The sequence below is a fragment of the Cucurbita moschata genome, unplaced genomic scaffold, assembly GCF_002738365.1.
Source record: "Cucurbita moschata cultivar Rifu unplaced genomic scaffold, Cmos_1.0 Cmo_Scf00009, whole genome shotgun sequence".
Taxonomy (NCBI): domain Eukaryota; kingdom Viridiplantae; phylum Streptophyta; class Magnoliopsida; order Cucurbitales; family Cucurbitaceae; genus Cucurbita; species Cucurbita moschata.
In genome coordinates, this window is record NW_019268525.1 from 5043354 (window position 1) to 5063606 (window position 20253).

General features: G+C 37.4%; 4 protein-coding genes across 4 annotated transcripts in view; 1 reads left to right on the forward strand and 3 right to left on the reverse strand.

Annotated features, from left to right (window-relative positions):
• LOC111447223 (gibberellin 2-beta-dioxygenase 8-like) lies at nucleotides 1-2912 on the forward strand. Its single transcript, XM_023086266.1, has 3 exons — nucleotides 1-483; nucleotides 2169-2490; nucleotides 2573-2912. The coding sequence occupies exons 1-3, from the start codon at nucleotides 2-4 to the stop codon at nucleotides 2834-2836; spliced, it is 1068 nt and encodes a 355-aa protein (XP_022942034.1). The 5' UTR covers nucleotide 1; the 3' UTR covers nucleotides 2837-2912.
• A 171-nt stretch (nucleotides 2913-3083) lies between these two features.
• On the reverse strand, nucleotides 3084-6293 carry LOC111447222 (proteinaceous RNase P 2-like). Its single transcript, XM_023086265.1, has 6 exons — nucleotides 5315-6293; nucleotides 4978-5079; nucleotides 4665-4840; nucleotides 4376-4496; nucleotides 4210-4278; nucleotides 3084-3651 (listed from the first exon to the last, which is right to left on the reverse strand). The coding sequence occupies exons 1-6, from the start codon at nucleotides 6230-6232 to the stop codon at nucleotides 3427-3429; spliced, it is 1611 nt and encodes a 536-aa protein (XP_022942033.1). The 5' UTR covers nucleotides 6233-6293; the 3' UTR covers nucleotides 3084-3426.
• Nucleotides 6294-7845: 1552 nt separating this feature from the next.
• LOC111447225 lies at nucleotides 7846-8823 on the reverse strand. Its single transcript, XM_023086269.1, has 2 exons — nucleotides 8237-8823; nucleotides 7846-8116 (listed from the first exon to the last, which is right to left on the reverse strand). The coding sequence occupies exons 1-2, from the start codon at nucleotides 8593-8595 to the stop codon at nucleotides 8053-8055; spliced, it is 423 nt and encodes a 140-aa protein (XP_022942037.1). The 5' UTR covers nucleotides 8596-8823; the 3' UTR covers nucleotides 7846-8052.
• An 841-nt stretch (nucleotides 8824-9664) lies between these two features.
• The window catches only part of LOC111447221, a 13212-nt gene continuing 2623 nt past the window's right edge, over nucleotides 9665-20253 (reverse strand). Inside the window, exons 6-20 of the mRNA XM_023086264.1 lie at nucleotides 18214-18280; nucleotides 18077-18139; nucleotides 17058-17228; nucleotides 16834-16927; nucleotides 16648-16727; nucleotides 16480-16555; nucleotides 14696-14739; nucleotides 13732-13799; nucleotides 13496-13581; nucleotides 13206-13363; nucleotides 11799-13113; nucleotides 11329-11603; nucleotides 10931-11137; nucleotides 10692-10848; nucleotides 9665-10391 (exon numbers count right to left, since the gene is read on the reverse strand). Of these exons, the coding sequence (XP_022942032.1) occupies nucleotides 10093-10391; nucleotides 10692-10848; nucleotides 10931-11137; nucleotides 11329-11603; nucleotides 11799-13113; nucleotides 13206-13363; nucleotides 13496-13581; nucleotides 13732-13799; nucleotides 14696-14739; nucleotides 16480-16555; nucleotides 16648-16727; nucleotides 16834-16927; nucleotides 17058-17228; nucleotides 18077-18139; nucleotides 18214-18280 (3160 nt within the window). The 3' untranslated portion in view covers nucleotides 9665-10092. The remainder of the gene's footprint in view (nucleotides 10392-10691; nucleotides 10849-10930; nucleotides 11138-11328; nucleotides 11604-11798; nucleotides 13114-13205; nucleotides 13364-13495; nucleotides 13582-13731; nucleotides 13800-14695; nucleotides 14740-16479; nucleotides 16556-16647; nucleotides 16728-16833; nucleotides 16928-17057; nucleotides 17229-18076; nucleotides 18140-18213; nucleotides 18281-20253) is intronic.

A 20253-nucleotide genomic window follows, 5' to 3' on the forward strand; every position in this document is an offset into this window, starting at 1 on the left:
GATGGATCTGTTGAAGGCTGAAACTGAGTTAAAACAATTGAGTATGGACATTGATCCTCCATTACAAGTTTGCTACAAGGCCCTGATGAAAGATGAAGTGGAGGGTAAAAGTGGAAGAGTGGAGGATGAGGTGGAGGAGACATATGAAGATCTACCAGTGATTGATTTAGGGCTTCTAAAGATGGGGAATTTAGAGAGGGAGAAGTGCAAAAAGGAGATAGTTGAAGCAGCGAGGAATTGGGGTTTCTTTCAAGTAATGAATCATGGGGTTCCTGAGAGGGCATTGAAGGCGTTGTTGTATGAGCAAAAGAAAGTGTTCTATCACCCTTTTGCACACAAGAGTTTGGGAAACTTTCTAAATTTGGGTGGAACTTACCGGTGGGGTAACCCTCTTGCCCTTTCTCCTTCTCAAATTTCTTGGTCTGAAGCTTTTCATATAGCTGTTTTGGATGTTTCAAGCTTGGAGGAGCATGCCACCCTCAGGTATATATGCCCTCTCCCTTGTCTGCAGTAACTCAATTCTTTCTATTTACCTTTTGTGCTTTCATGGGTTTTGTTACTTATATCATCAACTAAAAACACAATCAACCTTAATCTACCCTCCCTCACAAGGTTTAATACCTACAACTACTCAAACAAGTGAGATTAGGGTATGATCGAAACGCAAATTAACTTGGTAATCGGTAATAGCCCAACCTCACCGCTACTAGATATTGTCTTCTTTGGGTTAGGGAGAGGTTTTTCCTTTCACGTCTGTTAGGGGGAGGTTTCTACACTCTTATAAAAAAATGTTTCGTTTTCCGCCTCAACCAATGTGGGATCTCACAATCAACTCCCTTTCGAGGCCCAGCATCCTTGCTGACACTCGTTCCCTTCTCCAATCGATGTGGGACCCCCAATCCATCCCATATGGAGACCAGCGTCCTTGCTAGCACACCGCCTTGTGTCTACCCCCATTTGGGGTTCAGCCTCCTCGCTAGCACATCGCCCTGTATCTGGCTCTGATACCATTTGTAATAACCCAAGCTCACCGCAAACCGATATTGTCCTCTTTGAGCTTTCCCTTTTGGACTTCTTCTCAAGATTTTTAAAACGCGTATGCTAGAGAGAGAGGTTTACACACCCTTATAAAGAATGCTTTGTGCTTCTCCCCAACTGATGTGAGATCTGACGTAATGACTTTTTTTGAGAGACATAAAAAGTGGCATAGAGAAGGAAAGGTTGAAACTCTCAGCTGATAAGGTCATTGTACATTTTGAACATGGATTTGAGCACTAAAACTACAAGTTTTCTTTTAATTGGTATGAAGAATGAAGCATATGAGCAATCCCAATAAGTTACTACTGATGTATGTTGCTGCTTTCCCCTTGAAAACCAACAAAATGTACAAACTGTCAAGCATATTAACACAGGAGAGTGCTTTTGATTTCTGTGTCTTTTGATTGGAAGTTTTCTATTGTTTTTTTTTTTACCCTTTCACTGCCTGCCCTGGTTTTGAATTCAGTGTCTGCATTTACTTCATACAATTACCAAAGTAAAAGAAAAAAGTACTTCCATACAGCCCTCTACATGGGTTTCGCTCACATGTTTAAAAACTCTAGGATTGCAAGCTAGATCCGTGAGCCCCGCACCTCTTAATACATATTTAGGGTACCCCACAAGGACTGAAGGGCATGTGAAGTACCTGCGGGGGGGTGCTTCCACGTCAATGGAGACTGCATGGCTCCATGGGTATACCCTTAGTTTGACACCACCCCATCACATGACCATCACATGAACCAGTTTTCTAGTACCCCGTGGGGACACACCCTCCTCCATGGTCTTATCTTCATTTTTTGGTGCTGGGTTTTTAAGCAACACATTCATTTTGGCTCTTACTACTCTTCTTCTTTCATTATTACAAGTTGTTCATGAAGACCAAGCTTGAAAGAACACATTTTGGATCATACCCAGAAGTTGTTCATGAACAATTCGAGATCAATTCATGTTAATAAACTATGAACTCACTCAAACATCCTTAAAATCTTCCAAAGTTCTCAAATTTATTGGCCAAATGCCTGAATTCAAGCCCCAAAAGTGCTTTAAAGAGGGAAAAAAGTAATCTTTTCTCCTGGGTATGATCCAAAAAAAAATCAGTGCTATACATCTCTGTTTCTGTTTTTGCACAGATCCACAATGGAAACAGTTGCGAAGAAATTTGGGAGCTTAGCAGAGAGCATAGCAGAGATTTTAGGGCAAAGTTTGGGGATAAAATGGAGTTACTTCAAAGAAAGATGTGAGAAAGGAAAGAGCAGCCTTAGACTGAACAGATACCCACCTTGTCCATTTGCCTCCAAAGTGTATGGCCTTATTCCTCACACAGACAGCGATTATCTGACAATACTTTATCAAGCTCATACCAGTGGTCTGCAGCTCATGAGAGATGGAACCTGGTTTCCTGTTAAACCTAACCCACAATATTTGCTTGTCAACATCGGTGACTTACTTCAGGTGCACACTTTGTTCCCCCGACTTAAATCTTATTTCCTCCATTGATATTAATTGGTGAAAATATGATGAAAATGTGATGCAGGTTGTGAGCAATGATGTTTTCAAGAGCATAAAACACAGAGTGGTTGCTTCTGAAGAAGATGAGAGATTTTCGTTTGCATATTTCTACTGCCCATCGGAAGATGTGATGATTGAGAGCTGCATGAAACCAAGCATTTACAAGCAGTTCAGCTACAAAGAGTATAGACAACAAATAGAAAAAGACGTGGAGAAAACAGGCAACAAAGTAGGGCTTTCAAGGTTTTTCTTGCACCACATGTTGGATTTTAATTTGCTCAATGAGTAAGGTATCTAATGTCAATTCTAGGGACTCTAGCTAGCTATGAGAAGGGCAAAAAAATCAAAGTGCGAGGCTACATGGGTGTGTGTTATTGTATTCAATATTTTTACCGTATCGTTCATGTAAAGATATGAGTCGGAATATTCTATACAATAAGTTTAAATTTGTATAAGACTCAATTATGTAATATTCAATCTTTCCTTATAAATTCGTTAATTGAAAATATTAATATTTAATGGAATGACACGAGTTATGAACTTATGTCTACGAGAGCTTGTACTTCTTGTCCAATTCTTTAAGTTCTAAGACAGACAGTCTAACAGATAGAACTGCGCCCAAAAATAATATTAAAAGAAAGTGGCTCAACAAGATAAGTTACAACATTGTCGTCGTCCAGCTAAACCAACACACTAATTTAGCAGATCAAAAATTGAGGACAAAAGAATCATCAGCCATGCTATCTGCAGAATCCAGAAAACCTACAGAAGGCCATTGCTGGTTGTTCTGTAAAGGACCCGGCTGCCTTTGGTGGCTGTCATACGCAGGGACAAGCAAGTTAGGATTTTTTAAAGACTCTCTCGGGCAATGATATGCAGCTACGAGGGCCTCTCTTTTCTTTTGCGTGCTATGGCTGCATCATTATAACTGGATACACTCATTGGTGCACATGACCCTCGAGCCTCAACGTTTTCAGAAGTTCCAACATTCACCAGTTTACTGGAAGCTGCAGAAGCACCCGGCCTGGTAACACACAACCAAGTTCGTTCTGATTCAGAGTCATTGCCTGCGATTGGAACATGCCAGGATCCTGTTTCTGATTCCTGAAACAAAATTTGAGATAACTAAGGGGTCATTTCATAAAGTCGCCATTTTTTGTCTCCAGTTTTGGAGAACACGCATTTGAAAAATAAAGATTCATTGATAATTAAGACTTCATTTGTTAATCGTTTTAATGATGGATGACAATATTACAATATTTCTTAGAGTTGATTGGGTGCGCCTAGGAAACCCAACATTATAGTCATTACAAGAACCATGTCTTAGAACTCTGATTGGAAGTTAAGATTTAAGGTTAATACGAATAAAGAAATCCTTATTTGCTCACAAACTTATAACTTCGAAGAACTTCCAATTCAGTTGTTCAAAACAAACTACTCGTGATAAAAAAAAAACTTTAGGAAAATAACTCTTAGGTAGTAATCCAAACATATTTTCTATAGCTTTTCTGTTCAAAGAAACAAAAAATTCTCAATCAGCTAGCCACTCCCACTCTGTTTTTCATTGTTTCTAACAATTGCAGCTAAAATTAAAAGCTCAAAACGAGTAAAAACATGTGCAAATTATATAATTAAGGGACAAAATGGGGAAACAGAAGATACCTGGATTACAACAGAGTAAAGTGGTGGCATTTCAAATCCCAGTTGACCTTTAACAAACGTGTAACGAATCTATAAAAAAACATGATACAACAATGCATGAGAACATACAAATTTCGATATATAATTAAACTATCTGCAGAGCCAGGTTTATCTAGATATCACATACTTGATGTTTCTCCTTCCACCTGAGAAATAAGTCATTTTTCAAAAGTTCAAAAATATGATCTCGCATTTCGTCATTTGTGACAAGCAAGCACTTCAATTTCACAGCAGCATAAAGCCAATACCTATATTATATATGGTAAAAAAAAAATATGAGCAACAGCTTGGATGAATCAAAATAAATGTGATTTACCAGGCTAAGTAAACAAAAACGTGCCGAATCCAAAATTTTACATCTTAAACAATGAACAAATATCATGGATGAGATTTCGAATTATTAGTCAAGGGCATACCAATCGTCATTTGAACCAACAGGTGTTGTATAAAGAACATCATTGTTTATCCACTCCTCAACAAGCCTTCTTTGAGAAGAATTATCCAATAGAGCCCTGGTCCGTTTATTGTGCCAGAAAATTAATGGCCATTTCCCTCCACTCATCTTACATAATTCATTAACAACGGCCTCAACCTGCTTTATTGAAATCAGGAGAACAACTGCATAATTAATAATGTTTCTTAGAGAAAACGCTAGCCAAGAAATATGATGGAAAGTTCAAGAGATTGCCTAATTTAAAATAAACAAAGGAGCAGAATATAGTTTACAACCTGAGGAAGATTAAATCCAGAATCTGCAAAATTCTGTTGGTAGAGTCCAATATTCGCTCCATCGATAATAGCATCACAATCATTATGTAGTTCTAACCATTCCTTAAGCAAAGCAAAGTAATATATTCAGGCAAAAAAGAAACAATGATAAAGAAAGCTGTCAAAGATATCATAATTGCATATATATTCTTCAAAAGCAAATAATTTTAGAGCAGGGCTTCAGAGAACTTCAAAAAGTAACCCACCAAGACAACCTAAAAAACACATACTATTATGGGGAAAACAATAAATGCAAGATCTTTACAAACATACAATAAACATGTAGAAGTTAGGAAACCTGAAAGCTTCTAAAATTCGTTTGAGTTTCCCTTTCAATGGCGAGTGCAGCCAAAGACTGAGCAAAGCTTTCCGCCTCAGCACAACTAATATCGACAGAAGCTAATTGCTCCGCACAACAGCAGCATTTGCCACTGGAATCAACATTTGTTCTTTTCACTCTCCAATTTCCCTTCCCAATCCACCCCTTTCCGTGCCATCCCCCTCCATTACTTAACACGGCCTCTCTGATCAGACCCACATCCAAACTCAGTTCGCCAATATCAGAGGCATTCTCACTACAAAACCAATCCTCAATAGCCTTTGCAGTGGATTCACTAACACACTTCACAGAACGTCTCAGTTTGTGCAAGTACTCATATACTCTATCCCCTTTCCCTCTCTCAGAACTCGCTTTCAATAGAGCAGAAATTTGAGGTTCCTCTAACACCACCTCAGCGGAATCCATGTGTTGTTCCACCTCATAAGCCTTTTCCACTTCCAAATTCTCACAGAAATAAAGCAATGCCGGGTCATATGTGCGCAACCTGGGCGTGACTTTATATTTATCAATGTTTTTCACCAATTCAAATGCACAATCACCGTCCCCTTTGGCCGCAGCAAGTCTTGCGACGGCAGTGATTGTAGCCTCATTAGGAATAACACCAACGGATTGTAAGTGATTATATACACGAAACCCAAAACTTACTGCGGATTCTTTCAACAACGGGTCAGAGATCTCCGTAGAGCAGAGGTATAGCAGAGTATTGAAGTGCTGCTGATTGAATTTGAATTTCTCCGAAACGGCAGAGTCGTAGAGAGTTATGGCCGAAAGTAAGTCCTTCTTCCTCGAACAGTTAGTGAGGTCTAAGTGGAACTTGACTTCAGGCGATGGTTTCTTGGACTTCTTTCTAGCTTTGGGAGAGGAAGTGGAATCCATGGGAGAAGGGTCTGTAAAAGAATCCTAAAACAAAATGCCCTAACCGCGGGAATTGTAGCCTAGGGAGATTTCATACTGTGCTGACCGCCCAACAAATATGGGCCGTTTTCAAGGCTTGGCCTTCCTTGCTGCACAGAAGAAGAACCCGGAACCACTCAACGGTTGTTTACACAAATGGACAGCCCAATTTGTCAAATATGACAAATCCAAAATTTTGGAGATCGCTTAAGCCCACCCTAAGCCTGTTAAAGTAGTTTCGTCAGTCTCACGCTTTTAAAAAAATATGGGCCAAAGTGAATAATATCTACTAGTCATAAGTTGAGCTATTACAAATGATATCAAAGTCAGTCATCTTTGTCAGTCTCACGCTTTTAAAAATATATGGGCCAAAGTGAATAATATCCACTAGTGATAAGTTTGAGCTGTTACAAATGGTATCAAAATCAGTCATCGATGTGAGGTGGTAATTTGAGTAGGGCTAGACCCTGCCTATTCACTGTCTAACGTCAAACCTCCGTATCTCTACCCCGCTCTGCTGGATGAGGATACAGCAGTAACCGAAGGAATTGCCACTACGCCTTCGGCTTGTGCGCACAGTGGAGGGTGCTATAGTAAACGTGTTTTAAAATCGTGAGGCTCACGACGATATATAATGAGTCAAAGCAGGTAATATTCGCTAGCAATAAGCTTGAGTTGTTATATAATGTATCCAAAATGTGTCACCATCAATTATGACATCCTCCTTGAATTTAGATCGGAGGAATTTTAAGCTTTTTCTTAAAGTTAACAAATAAGTCAAACTTCAATTGGCTATTCGATTTTGAGTCTTGCAATACTTCATGTCGCTCTTACATCTTTACCCAAGTTCTTTTTAAATGTATCATCCAGGTGATATTAAAATATATTTTACTTTCGTAATAAAATGAACAACAGGAATAGTTTTAAAAAAAAAAAAAAACATGAATATAAAATAAAAGGAAAATGATGCACAGATCATCAAAATTACACCTCCAATCAATATAACAAATATTTATTCTGAAATTTTCATAGAGTGAATCTCAAGAATATCTAATGAATTCTTGAATCTACATAACATACTTAGCTATCAAGTACATCAAACTTTCGACTAAGCTTCGATACAGACGTGGATCAACTCTTCTACATTACCATATATTACTAATGTGCTTGTTTTCTTTGAATAAGTTCAACAATAATAAAGAAATGTTTAGCCAAAAGGTCGAAGAATGATGGTAGAAATGAGAGCCATATAAAAGGGAAGCTTGTGAATGATGATGTGACTGTTAACCAAATACGTGAATTTTTTCCCCTATAGATTTCCATTACCCCATGCCCATGCCTCCTTTTTCTCTTTATGTCACATTTCTAACCTCTTTTTAATTCTAATAAATTATTCAAACCTTTTCTTCAATTACGCTTTCAATCTCTTTATTATACAAAATTTATATATAATTTATTAGAAATCAAACTTCAAGAACCAAGTTGATCTTTCTCCAACAATTGGGTAGGAATATTCACTCAATAAATAAATAAATAAACAGGTTATTTTTGCCCTAAGTTGAATCTAAGAACAAAAGAGAACAAAGCATCGATCATGTAGAAATGGGAAGATTTAAAATTGCAGAGAGCAGTTGAACCAACAAGCTACAATTCCAGGGATAAGTTTCCTCCTCAACCTCACCTTTCTCTATTCAATTTTTTTATTGATTATACAAATTCATTATTATGATGCAATTGAGTTATGCAAAAATGCACTAATATTACACAAGCCTGAGTGATCGGATAATCGAAGCAGAATTGCATCAGAATAAGAACGGAGTTGGAGAAAACGCCGGAATCACCACCGGTATGGCCGCCGGACTTCGCCTGAGAGAGAGAGAAAAAAAAATTAACAAAAAGACACTTTCCAGACGTCGTTTTCATTTCACGGATCGTTACGATTTCGATAATGATACGGAAGATTCACGAACTGACAAACGTACGTACCTAAAATCGTTGCTGTTGTTACGTCCGTGAACTCCTCTTGCCTTTCCATTTTGAGATCCGCTCTTCCTCTTCACAGATCGCTCTGATTCCGCCGTCCGATCCTCGCTCTTCTTTCTCTCCATCACTACCAGAACTACATTATCCTCCGAGATCGCTCCTAGCGACGGCGTCCAATCGCCGGCCATTTTAGCCGCCGAAGTATACAGCGCGCCTCGTCTTCTACGCCGGTGTATTCTGGTGGTGATCGGAGCCAGAGATCTTATCTCCTCGGCTCCCGGAGCCTCCGTCGCTTCCGGATTCTCCATGCGCGACACGCTAACCGGCACGCAGCAAGAAACGAACTCGGGAAGGAATTTCATCGGACACTAAACCACTCCTGTCGAGTCTCTAGGCAGAAGGAGAGTGATCAGAACGAGAACAGCAGCTCCGATCCGATGCCAAGAAAGAGGCGAGCTTAAAGAGCAAATCTCTTATAATCACTACCATTGACTAATACGGCGGCAGTCCATATTCTACTCCGTCGTCCGTCGTAGAATTACGGCAACCCGTGGCAGCGGTTGAGCGGACTTGGTTATCAATTTATAGAAACAGTAGGGTATTGATTTTCTGGTGTTTACATTTGTACTTGTTTATACTTAATTACCAAAACACCCTTCATTCCCATGGTTGAAAGCAGAATTGCATGGGCATTTTAGACATTTTGACTTACCCTTTTCTTTTCCTACTATAGTGACGTGACAAGTTGTTTATTGTAATAAATAAATGATTATATCATACAGGTCAACTAAATTTAATGCCATGAAAGCATATTTACACGTAACTTAGAAAAATAATATAATGACATAGGAATTAGATAAAATAGAAAAATATATTTTAAATCTTTTCACGTTCAATAGTAGACATGACTTTAATAAAATATGTACATATACTTTTACGTTGTTCCAAGATTTATCTTTGTATTTCTTTTTTATATTCGTAAATAATAAAACCCGTAATAAAACCAGTCTGACCTTACTATACTTGATTGTCAATAAATCGTAGATAGATAGTCACCATTAGATATTTCTATTATAAAAATATATCATCACCATAGGAGATTAAGTTTCGAGATTGTCAGTGACATAACTAATTGAAAAGGCATAATAATTCTTTCAATTCAAGAAAGATAAATGGAATCCTAATCCTTTGAACCACAAGTCAAATGAAAAGAAAACTTGAGCCAATTAGAAGGATTTTATGTAGTGAAACCAAGAGGATACATATAAGTAGGTAATGAATTGTATGAACAAATCCCAAATTTTGCACGACCCGTTGAACCAAACAAGCATCTAGGACACCAACTAGTCACTCAACCAACGGACAATACAATGTTACAAAACAAAATTTTAATATGGAAGCCAAAATCATTATACAAATGAAGCATCTAAGTTTCTACAAAATGGAGCATCATATATATCTTTCACAGTAAAATCATGTACAAAACTTATCATATTTCCACGAAGAATTCAAGTCTACAAAAATGAAAGGTTCACTTCTTCGGAGCTATACTACATACACTCAACTTGCATTTCTGTATCTATATATTTATATATATATCTATATATGTATATATGCGGGAGAAAGAATGGTGAACTATATATGATTGGGAAATGACCTCTTTTTTATCTTGAAATACACAATTCTTGAATTGACCTGTGAGTTTGAGGGGAGATGAGCAGGGCCACTGCAGGTTCCAGGAGTTGCCAAATATTGGTCACTTCCTGGTAGCTTGCACCTGAAAGTAGGAACAACAACCTTGGCCCAAGGGACCTCTAATTGCGTGAGCAATGGCAAAATGAGACAACAGCAGATGCAAATCAGATTTGATTCCTCAATCTCGACAGTAATGTTTGCATGCTATCAAGTTTCTCGTAGAGTTGCTTAATAGTTGCAACATGTACCAACGAATCTGAACTGCTGAGTTCAGTCATGAGAGAGGTGCATTTAGATTGGGAATCGAGAACAGCCTGCTCCAGAGATGTCACTGTAGATTCTATGGTTGGTCGTGGGCTTTCCCCAATCAAATATGTCGATGGGGAGAATCCAAAACTGGCTGCACTACTTCCCCTGCTGCTAAGCTTTTCTGGGGTGAAGATCTTATCAATGCTTTCACTTCCTGCAGTTAAGTATCAACTAGTAAATGTTCGTTTAGACCTCAAAAGAACTCTAGAATGAGTAGTTGATGTGCACAAAACCAGATTGGAGTCTTAAGTGTCAATATTGAAATTTGAAACGTAACTAATGTGTTACCTCAGTGGATACTCTCCTAATAAGTTTAAAAAACATCAAACGAAATGAAGCACAGGGAATCAAGGAATCGTATGGCTAATAGCCTTTGATTGCAACAGAAACAGAGAACTTTTAAAAAGCCTAGAAATCATGGCGTTAAGACTCATCACTTTGCAAATTGACATACCAAGGTTATTTAGCTGATCCAAGGTGGTTAGACCAATAGAACTCTCCAGCTTTAGTAGCCGAAGAACTCCAGCTGCAATTCGACCCATCGAATCAACTTCTGACTTGAATAGTAATGCAAGATGTTGCAGTTCGTTCTTTGTAACAACAGCCTCAATCTATCATGGAATAACATTGTGTGAAAACGTTCCTAAACTAAACGGATTATGTTCAACATCAGGAAAATTGATTGTCAAATACCGGATGCTTGACAGAGAACTTCAAGTTTTCCATAATCCAGTTGGCCATCTCATCATCAACGTTATCCTCAGGTACCACCAAGCGAGCTTCAAGATTTATCCCTCCAAGTGGCTCAACCGTTTCATTCACCCCATTGAGGAGAGAAACAGTGTGATGGGTGTTCTTTTGAATCTGAGGCTTCAATGTTTGCAGTCCCTCGACGCTGACCTGAATTTCACTCGAACATTTCAAGCTCATGCATTTGATATGACTTAAACCACAAACATGGAGAAAGACCAAAAAAGAACGGTTCACTAAAATCAGAACCACCGGGGAAAAGGATTGCAATTTGTTAATTAGTCAGTTAATTTATCTATTTACTATTTAATTATTCGTTTTGGGGGGAAGAGGGTGCTTACTATCACCAACTCCACGGGATACCGTTGAGCTCCACATGATCTTCCTTTGCCATTTAGTGGTTCCTTCGGTCTACTATGTGCTTTCACTCGGAAGCTCTGGAAAGAAGTGTGCCAACACCTCTCTTCTCTGCCTGCATTATTAGGATTATAAAACCACCACCTTTCTGACATTTCTTGTTCACCTTCAAGCGCAAATAACCAATTTTTGAGTTCTATGGAAACGTCCACATCATCTGGCTTTCCTAATTGCAATACAGTACTTTCTTTCCCATCTCCTGAAATTCCACATCAAAAATTGAAACTTGAGGATTGTAAATTTTGTTTCTAAAGAATCCAAGGGAGACAGATGACAAAAAAAACTTCTGTGATGAGAATAGAAGATAACATGCATTCTTAAAGTCTAATAATGTAATTAGTGTGCACGAAACTATATATATCTAAAAGAGCCAGCATATTTTAATTTCCTGTACCTTCTAAACTGCCCGCAAGAAGTGGTGAAGTTTTGAAAAGTTTTGCAAGTGGCCCTGCCCGAAGATTCTCCAGACCTTTCATCAGACCCTTTCCTGGGCCACCATCAGGGCCAAGAATTCCAAATCGATGCAGCAACGCTTCAGCATAGTTCATTCCTCCACTTAGGCGCACTCCAGCAACACAAGCTGACACATTCAAACTATGGCACTCCATGTCTCGCTCATTTAAAGGAATCACATGCACTATGCTAACATCGAGAAACGGGGTTGTAAATCTATCCCCTTTGTTATGTACCCAAAGAATTGCTCTTAGTTGAGATAATCCATTCCCATTTACAAAAGAACCATTTTCAATTGATGTTGAAACGGTTCCATTGTCATATGCAATATTTCCTTCGGTGTCTACACAATCCACTTCAACATTATCCCACCTTACAGTGGATGAAATAGCAACAGCACCACCAAGCGTTCTGTGAGCAACTTTGATGAACATATCATTGCCAATAAATTGAACAAGAGGCAGTTCCCCAACAATTGTGGAAGAAGACTCCAGAAATCTAAGTTGAATGTTCTTGACCAATAAACTAACAGCAGTATCACTTGGAACCTTATCCACAAGCTTTCCAGCCAATAAGTTACTCCTACTTTCTTTTGGTCGATTTTTCTTTCCAACAAGGGCTATCTTTTCAGTAACTCTACCAAAGTATGCATAAAGATCTAGAACAAAAAATAATTGATCGACTGACGTGTTAGATAGATACTGTTGACAGGAAACCCCAACTCTCACAAAACCCCCAGGAGGAGGAAGGACTGTTAATATTTTTCCATCTGCAGTTGCCATAGCTACTTCAACGGAAACGTCTGTCAGCTCCACACATCTCAACGAGGCTAAAATAGCATCAGAACTCTTGGATCCAATCACTTTGTTGTATGTTTCTAACGATAAACTAACCTGAGACACGCTAGTGGCCCATTTTTTCTGGCTAGCATCAATCGGTTGACCTTCCCAGAGAAGGAAGCAAGCAGGATCTTTTTCCAAGTTCAAAAGTCTAAGCTTTAGAGAAGGTGACTCAGAAAATTGCATATTCTTAATATGAAGACGAGCTCCATCAAAAGAGCTTTGAGAGGTACCAACCCAGCTGCTATGATAATTAGTAGATTTTGCCACGTCTATTGGAACAGTAACATCTAGCTCCTTAAGTGAAAGTAAAATAGAATTTATGGAGAAATCTGGCAAAACAGAACCAGGATTCACAACTATTCCATCAGCTAGGAAAGATGATATCCTCAAACATGATTTTTCCTGAAGATGAATCTGGAAAAGTGCCAAAGAAAAAAACAAGGAAAATAATGGTTTCAAATATGTTCAAGTAACTAAAATATTCATTTTAAGAATATTTTACGTACTGTGAGAGGTTGGCAGTGGATGACTGTTTGGGTAGCAAAAGATGGGGGGACTGGAGAAGGTTTGACCTGCACAGAGTGAAGGCACAATAAAGGAACATTTCCACTTAATTCCCACTGCTTGTCCTTGAAGGGATATATTGGTGGGCAGAAGTTTTTAGCTGTCCAGCAAAGAAGTCATCATCATTAGCATTTGACAAAAGAAATTTCAAATCTCAAGTAATAAATGCATATAAAGCTAAAGAACCAAGAATGATTTCTTGAAATTATACAAAAGGCCTGCCAGACGTTACCAAATTCTGGAACATGTAAAAAGTCATCTGTAACAGCCCGCATTGCTGGTTGTACTAACGTGCATGGAGGGCGTGAAAAAGTATCCCTAAGAAAATAAATATCCAAAAAGAAGAATCAACTCCATACATACAGACAAGATCAATTTTAGGTCAAATAGCACATTACTAGTTAAATTAAAAATAACTAGCTACAACTGTATTCAACAAACTGTTGTCAAGAATATAAATTGAACTACCTCAAGAAAAGTCCACCAATCATGACTCTCGTCAAGTTATTGTCATTTTGTCCATCGCTAACACTAGCCTGCAATAAAAAGCAACCACATTGAGGAATGAGAGAAAGAAAGAGAAAGAGAGATGAAGTGAATGTATCCTAATGAGCAATTTAGATAGTCATTAAATCATTAAAAGAAAAATGGACTACAAAAGCTATAAGATTAATTCACGACATGACAAAAGTGGTGGTGGTGGTGGTGTTTAAAGAAGAAAATTGTTAATTAACATCAGGACTTCAAAGTCTTCTACAAAATACTACTCTTTTATTTAGCGACGAAATTTTATTAACAAAGGGGAATACAAAAGGGCGGATAGAAGCCTGCATCCACTGAAGCACAAGGGTCGGGGCACCGATTCGACGACACATCAATTTCTAAAAAAGACAAACATGTTGCGATACCTTTCTTAAAAGAATACATGTGTATATTTTGATATATCTAATACTTCAAAATAGATCAAGCACGTTCTGTTACTTAAAAAGAAAAAAGAAAAAATAAAAAAAGGAAGTAGCATAGTAATGAGTAGCGTAGACCACCCTTCACAATTTCTTTCCAACTTCCAGATGGGTTTCTTAGGGTTGAGTTAAACTTTAGTTCTAAACATAATAAGATAAGTGATGGGGTTGGGAAATGGGCATAGTAATAGGCTGGGTTAAATGTTTTTTTATTATTTTCTCATCCATGCGTCCGGACCCAGACATGTCCCATTTGTGTCCTTAATGTATCTGAAATTTAAAAAATAAAAATAACATAGGATACTTTCTGCATGCACCGAACACAAGTATGAAACATGTTCGAACACATCTATGTCTTACACTTGTCCGACTTGGACAATATAAAAAAGAGTGCCCGTGCTTCCTAATCCCCACCAAGCCAAGTTAGAAAAATAATTGCAATTAAAAGCAGCAAGAGTATGGAACATTACCCGAGAAAAGAATAATGACTGCATCAAAAATTCGAGCTGGAACTCTGCAAGTAAAGCATTGGGTTATAAGAAATTGAAATGAAAAACAAAGTAAAAAATAACGAGTTATCGGTGCTCCTACTAAACAAGTATGAACTTGCTATAACGTTCAGAAACTAATCAAGTTAAATATCAACATGCCAAATCAACCAAACTATCATGAAACCAATCAGTTTCCTCGAATAAGCACTTTTTTTCCTTCTTTTTCTTTTACAAAAAATACCTTTTTCATCCATGAGCTTTCACAAATGGTTTCAAAATCTTAGCTATCATTACAGAAAGATGACATGCCATTTTTTTTTTGTATTATTTTTGTATGCTAATGAGGGAATAATTAATATGAATAATGCTTTTCAATCTTGATGTGGCAAAAAATAGAACCAAATTTTTTATTTATTCTCTCCTCCTTTCTCTTTCCTCTCTTTTTCATCCCCCCAATCCCACTCTTTCCCTCTCTCCTACCATTTGCCCTCCCTTTCCCCTTCTGGAATAAAATTTCTTACCTGGATATTTTTCATCCCCCCAGTCCCTTTTTATTTTCATTAATGGAATCCTAAGTAGAATGCATCCTCTAGCTGGTGTATACTAGGTGCAAACTAAGCAATAAAAAAAATCAAGAACGCCTTTTTATCAGCTGCCCACAGCCTCTCAATATTGGCAGGCTTGGCAGGCTTGCTTCAATTGGTTCATTGCTTTTCCTGCCAACACCAAATGTTTCCTTTTTTTTTTTTTTTTTCCTTTACCTATGGAGGGCATTCTTTAAGATCCGTAGCTAAAACTTTGTGATTAACTTCATCAAAACCTTTTTGTGGGCATTTTGGTTGGAGAGAAACAACAACAAAAAAAATTTGTTTCTTCTGGAAAAAGAAGAATCATTCTCTATTTTGTAGAATCTTTTATTTAATGAGAAATCCTACTTTCGTGTGGAGAAAAAGGTGAATGAATACAAGAAGCATACAGAAAAACCAACCCTCGAAAGGAGGCAAACTTAATTAGAAGAATGAATACAATCAAGAAAAATCAGGTCTAAAAGGTAATTGCAAAAATCACCTAACAAGACCTCTCAACCCCTCTAAAAACTCTAGAGTTAATCTCACCCCAAAGGCATCATAGAATAGCACAAATTCCTCTAACATGGAGCAACAATCTCTAGGATGGGTCAAGCTAAGATCAAAGGACTGAAAAAAAAAAAAAAAAAAAAAAAGATTCCAAACTGATCAAGCGAGATCGTAAGTTCACAAAAGATGGTCAACGTCCTCAACTGCTTCCCTACAAAGAATACAACCATTGCAGTCCTACCAAGGCAACCTTCTAAGAATCTGATCCAGAGTATTAACTCTGTCATGAGGGTAGAATCATATTGCTTTTTTTGTGGTGTCTTTGGCCAAATTGTTCAAACCAGTAAATCATTATGACCTCTCAACATCTTCCTATTTGGAAAATTACATTGCTTGGATCGAGGCTTTTCACCCCTACTCTACATATTCATCCGCTCATCAAACATGGTTTCATATTAAGTAAGAGAATATCTATCTTGAACATACTAAAGAGTTGACTTAAGGTTTCAAAACTTAACTTCTCGTTACTAATGTTCAGAACAAGGAAACTATTGGATTGGTCAGCACTGACCCAAGGGATTCAGTCCTTTTAATAAATAGAACATAATCCTATCTACACTGAATATAATATTGAAGATCATGTAATCCAAAGAGGAAGAAGTTAGTTTTAAGGAGGAAAGTACGAACCAGGGTCTTTCACACACAAAAATATATGGTCTACAACAATAGAAACTAAAGAACGTCCGGCTGCTTCTGTTGACCTCTGCCAATGAAAACAAGAAAGAGAGAGAGACGTGTGAGACTTTCCCATTTCAAATTGAAAAGTACAGTCAGAAGAGTAGAGTAAACTAAAACCTGCTGAGCTTTTGGATCCACATCTCCTCTATTTAAACAAACATATAACCCTGTCAAAAAGCGAAGAAAGGCACGAAGTCCTGTTGATGCCATAAATACAACCCATCAGCATGATAATTGATCACCATCATACAACAGCTTGTTCACATGGTGAACAACTGATCTAAAACCATACAATTTAATAACCTGGTTCACTTAAGGCTGGGCACACAGCTTCTGTAATATGTAAATTCACCTCAAGACCCAGTGGACTGTTTAGTTCGGTCCTTTGCAATGTTATCTGTTCATGTTTATAAAATAAAGTGCATCAGCAACACAAAACCCTCATGACTCTTTATGCTGTTCTCCAAGATTTGCACCATAAAGACAAGTTCATCAAGAATCAAAATGAAACATCAAATTTGTATTACATTAGCTTCACCAGATATCCCTTCAATAAATCGCTCTCCACCAAAAAAAACACGTTTAGCACCATCATCATCCCTGCCATTAGCTCCCTCTTGAGCACGAGCCAAATTAGCATCAGCGAACATATCCGGATGAGGCAGAAGATCAATTGACAAAGATTCCCATTCAAGTTTCTAGTATCAAGAAGAATTTAACTGTATGAGTCACTAAACAAAACATGCACAGAGAGACCAGGCCAACAATCAAACACACATTCCATACAAATGATGAACCAGTGTTTTAACAGGTGTTTAGGCTCACTTTAGAGTGAAACTTTCATCTGTAGCCTTCATTTTACGGCTTCTTTGGATAATAAGAAGCTAACATGTCTTATAGATGAGTCTTACATTTCCAAAAGAATACATTGGGGCTTTGAGTTCATATACATTGTGAAATTACTAGAATGAATGTACCAATTTGTCATATTCTTAAAAAGTATTAGAATTCACTCATCTGCTTAATGCAGGCTTAATGCATACACTAAAAGTTGGTAATTTAGCTCATTAACAATTTACCATAAAGGTTAGAGAAATGAGACCAAAAACTAAAAGTAGGTAGATTCAAGTGTGAATAATGATGATGTTGGGAATGGACGTAATTTTTTTCTTTTTTTCTTTTTTTGAACTTTTATGTAATCTTGTTTGTTTATGAGTACGTAATCTATACATGATTCTCATCAACGCTTTTTATCTAAAAGGTTCTACCTCATAGTTCCTCAAGACTTACTCTTTGCTTCCTTCAGAGAAGAAATTTAAAGGCCACTTTTAGACTTCCATAACATTGCATGGTTGTAATTAGCTATTAAAAGTAATTACAAAAAAAGGGTATGTACACCTAAAATTAGCATTATTCTGATTTTTTTTATCAACACAAACTAGAGACATTCTTTTGTACCTTTTCATACGTTTGATGAAAATGTAGTTTCTTTCTCAAATAATAAAAAATTAAAGCCAAATAAACCAATCAGGGAAGCTAGAATTACCTTGAATACATATATAAATTTCTTATTTGCAGAGAAATCACGGGCTTCCTTAAGATTGACCACCTATGGTGAAAAATTTGTTAGAAAATATGTACCGTGACTAAAAATATCAGTCACACCAGACGTCAATAATCTACCTGCCAATTTTCATTTGTAGTGTACAGCAAAAGGTTGCGTATAGTGATAGATGCCAAGGGTGAGGCCCTACAGAAAGGAGGGAAGAAAAAAACGGTAAATAACATGAGAGCTAAGAAGTAACACAATGGTCAGCAGATTTGAAGCTAAAAAACATAACATTAACTGAAAGCTTTGTGGACTATATTACTAACTCTGGGTTTTCATTTAATTGCATGACACAAGCAGTAGGCAGGCATAGTATTTTGTGGTCAGTGTATGGCATCATTTTTCCAATTTCCTTTCTTTAGGTGTGGTCATGTGAGAGGATTAGATTCTAAAAGGTGTGTGGATAAATAAGTGAAAATTGGCCGACACCTCCAATCCTCCATGTGCTGCTAATAGTCACATGCATACCACAGCCTCAGCTCTTTAAACTGTCATCTTTAAAACACAAGGACGTAGTTGTACAACCTATAAAAAAAAATCCTGTTCGAGTAAGGTCATTAGCCTCAGCTCTTTAAACTGCAATTTGGGAACTTGGAAGTTGACGACCAAAGACCAGATCCTTCTTCAAAATCAGGTTACATATTTTGACTCTTGAACCTAAAAAGGTAAGTCATTCTTTGTGTCCTCGGTCAAAAGCTTCCTTCGTACTTTAATCATAAAATAAACTCCAGAGATTTTACAAAGGAAGCTCTCTTCCCATTGTCTTATGCCATCAGTTTGTGTCTTATGCAACCTCGCTGTGGATTCTTTGAACCATATATTTTTTAATGTTCTTATTCTCAGGCTTTTTGGTTCAAGATTTTATCCTTTTTTCAATCCCATTGTGTCTTCTCCAACATTTCAAGGACAACATTACATATCCCATTGTGTCTTCTCCAACATTTCAAGGACCACATTACATCTATTTTAATCGCACCATCCTTGGCATCAAACACTAAAATCTTATGGACCAATGTTATCAAAGCTTTGCTATCAAAATTATGGACGGAAAGAAACCAGAGGATTTTTCAGAACTCCAGCGTCCTCTGGTTCAATCACCTTGATTCAACTGGTTTAAAGGTGTCTTCATGGTGTTTACCCTCTAAACTTTTTGATAATCATTTCTTTCTGGACATTTATCTTAATTGGAATGCATTTTTTCCTGCGTGTAAGTGTTATCCTTATGTTTCTGTTTTCTCTTCTCTTCCAAAATATTTTTTTTTTCCGGTAAAAACAGAGGCATTCAATGCAGTTGATGTTGCTAGTTACAAAGCCATGGGGTAGAGGGATGGATTGTAGCTTCCGCATCTTTAGATCGTGTTTTGTTTTGCATGTCTCCTCTCAAGGAGTATATTTACTTTTGTAAAGACGACTCAATTTTTGTTGGATGTTTGAAGCCTCTTATTTATGATAAAGTTACGTTTTCATGATTTTGAAGCTTTCCTCAGAATTCCCAATAAAAGGTTTTAAACAAAGTTTAACTTTCTTAGATAGATATTTCACCAAGTGGTAAAAAAGAAGAAAACATGGGTCATGACATGCATGTAGTAACTGTTTAGTCTTTGTCTTAGTAGCCAGGTCATTACATCCACCTTTCAAATTCAATAATCTCCTCCTCCACTTTGAGGTTCAAGTTCAAAATTCAAGATATCTCGATCTAGTTCATTTTAGTGGGCGACTAAACTGACTTCCGTATCTTCTCATTAGGTTTGTTGGGACTACTGAACCTCGACTCTCTCTCTCTCTCTAAGGAATCTTTCCATCGTTCCTTTTTCTAGGTAATCAATTGGAAGTCATTCTAAAAGCTTCTTCCACCCCCCCTCCCCCCTCCCCTCCCCTCAAAATTCTGTTTACAAAGCCGTACTCTCACTAATAATGATGCGTGGAACTTCTTTTTCAAATATCCAACGACCTTTTCCTTTGGGCCTTCTGCTCTTGGGTGGACACCTACATCTCCTCTTGGATTAATCATTTATGCCGGATTTAGCAAGAGTTACACCAAAATTTTGGCTTTAATACTATAACATATATTACTTCAATGATCCTATAGCAAAAAAAAAAAAAAAAAAAAAAAA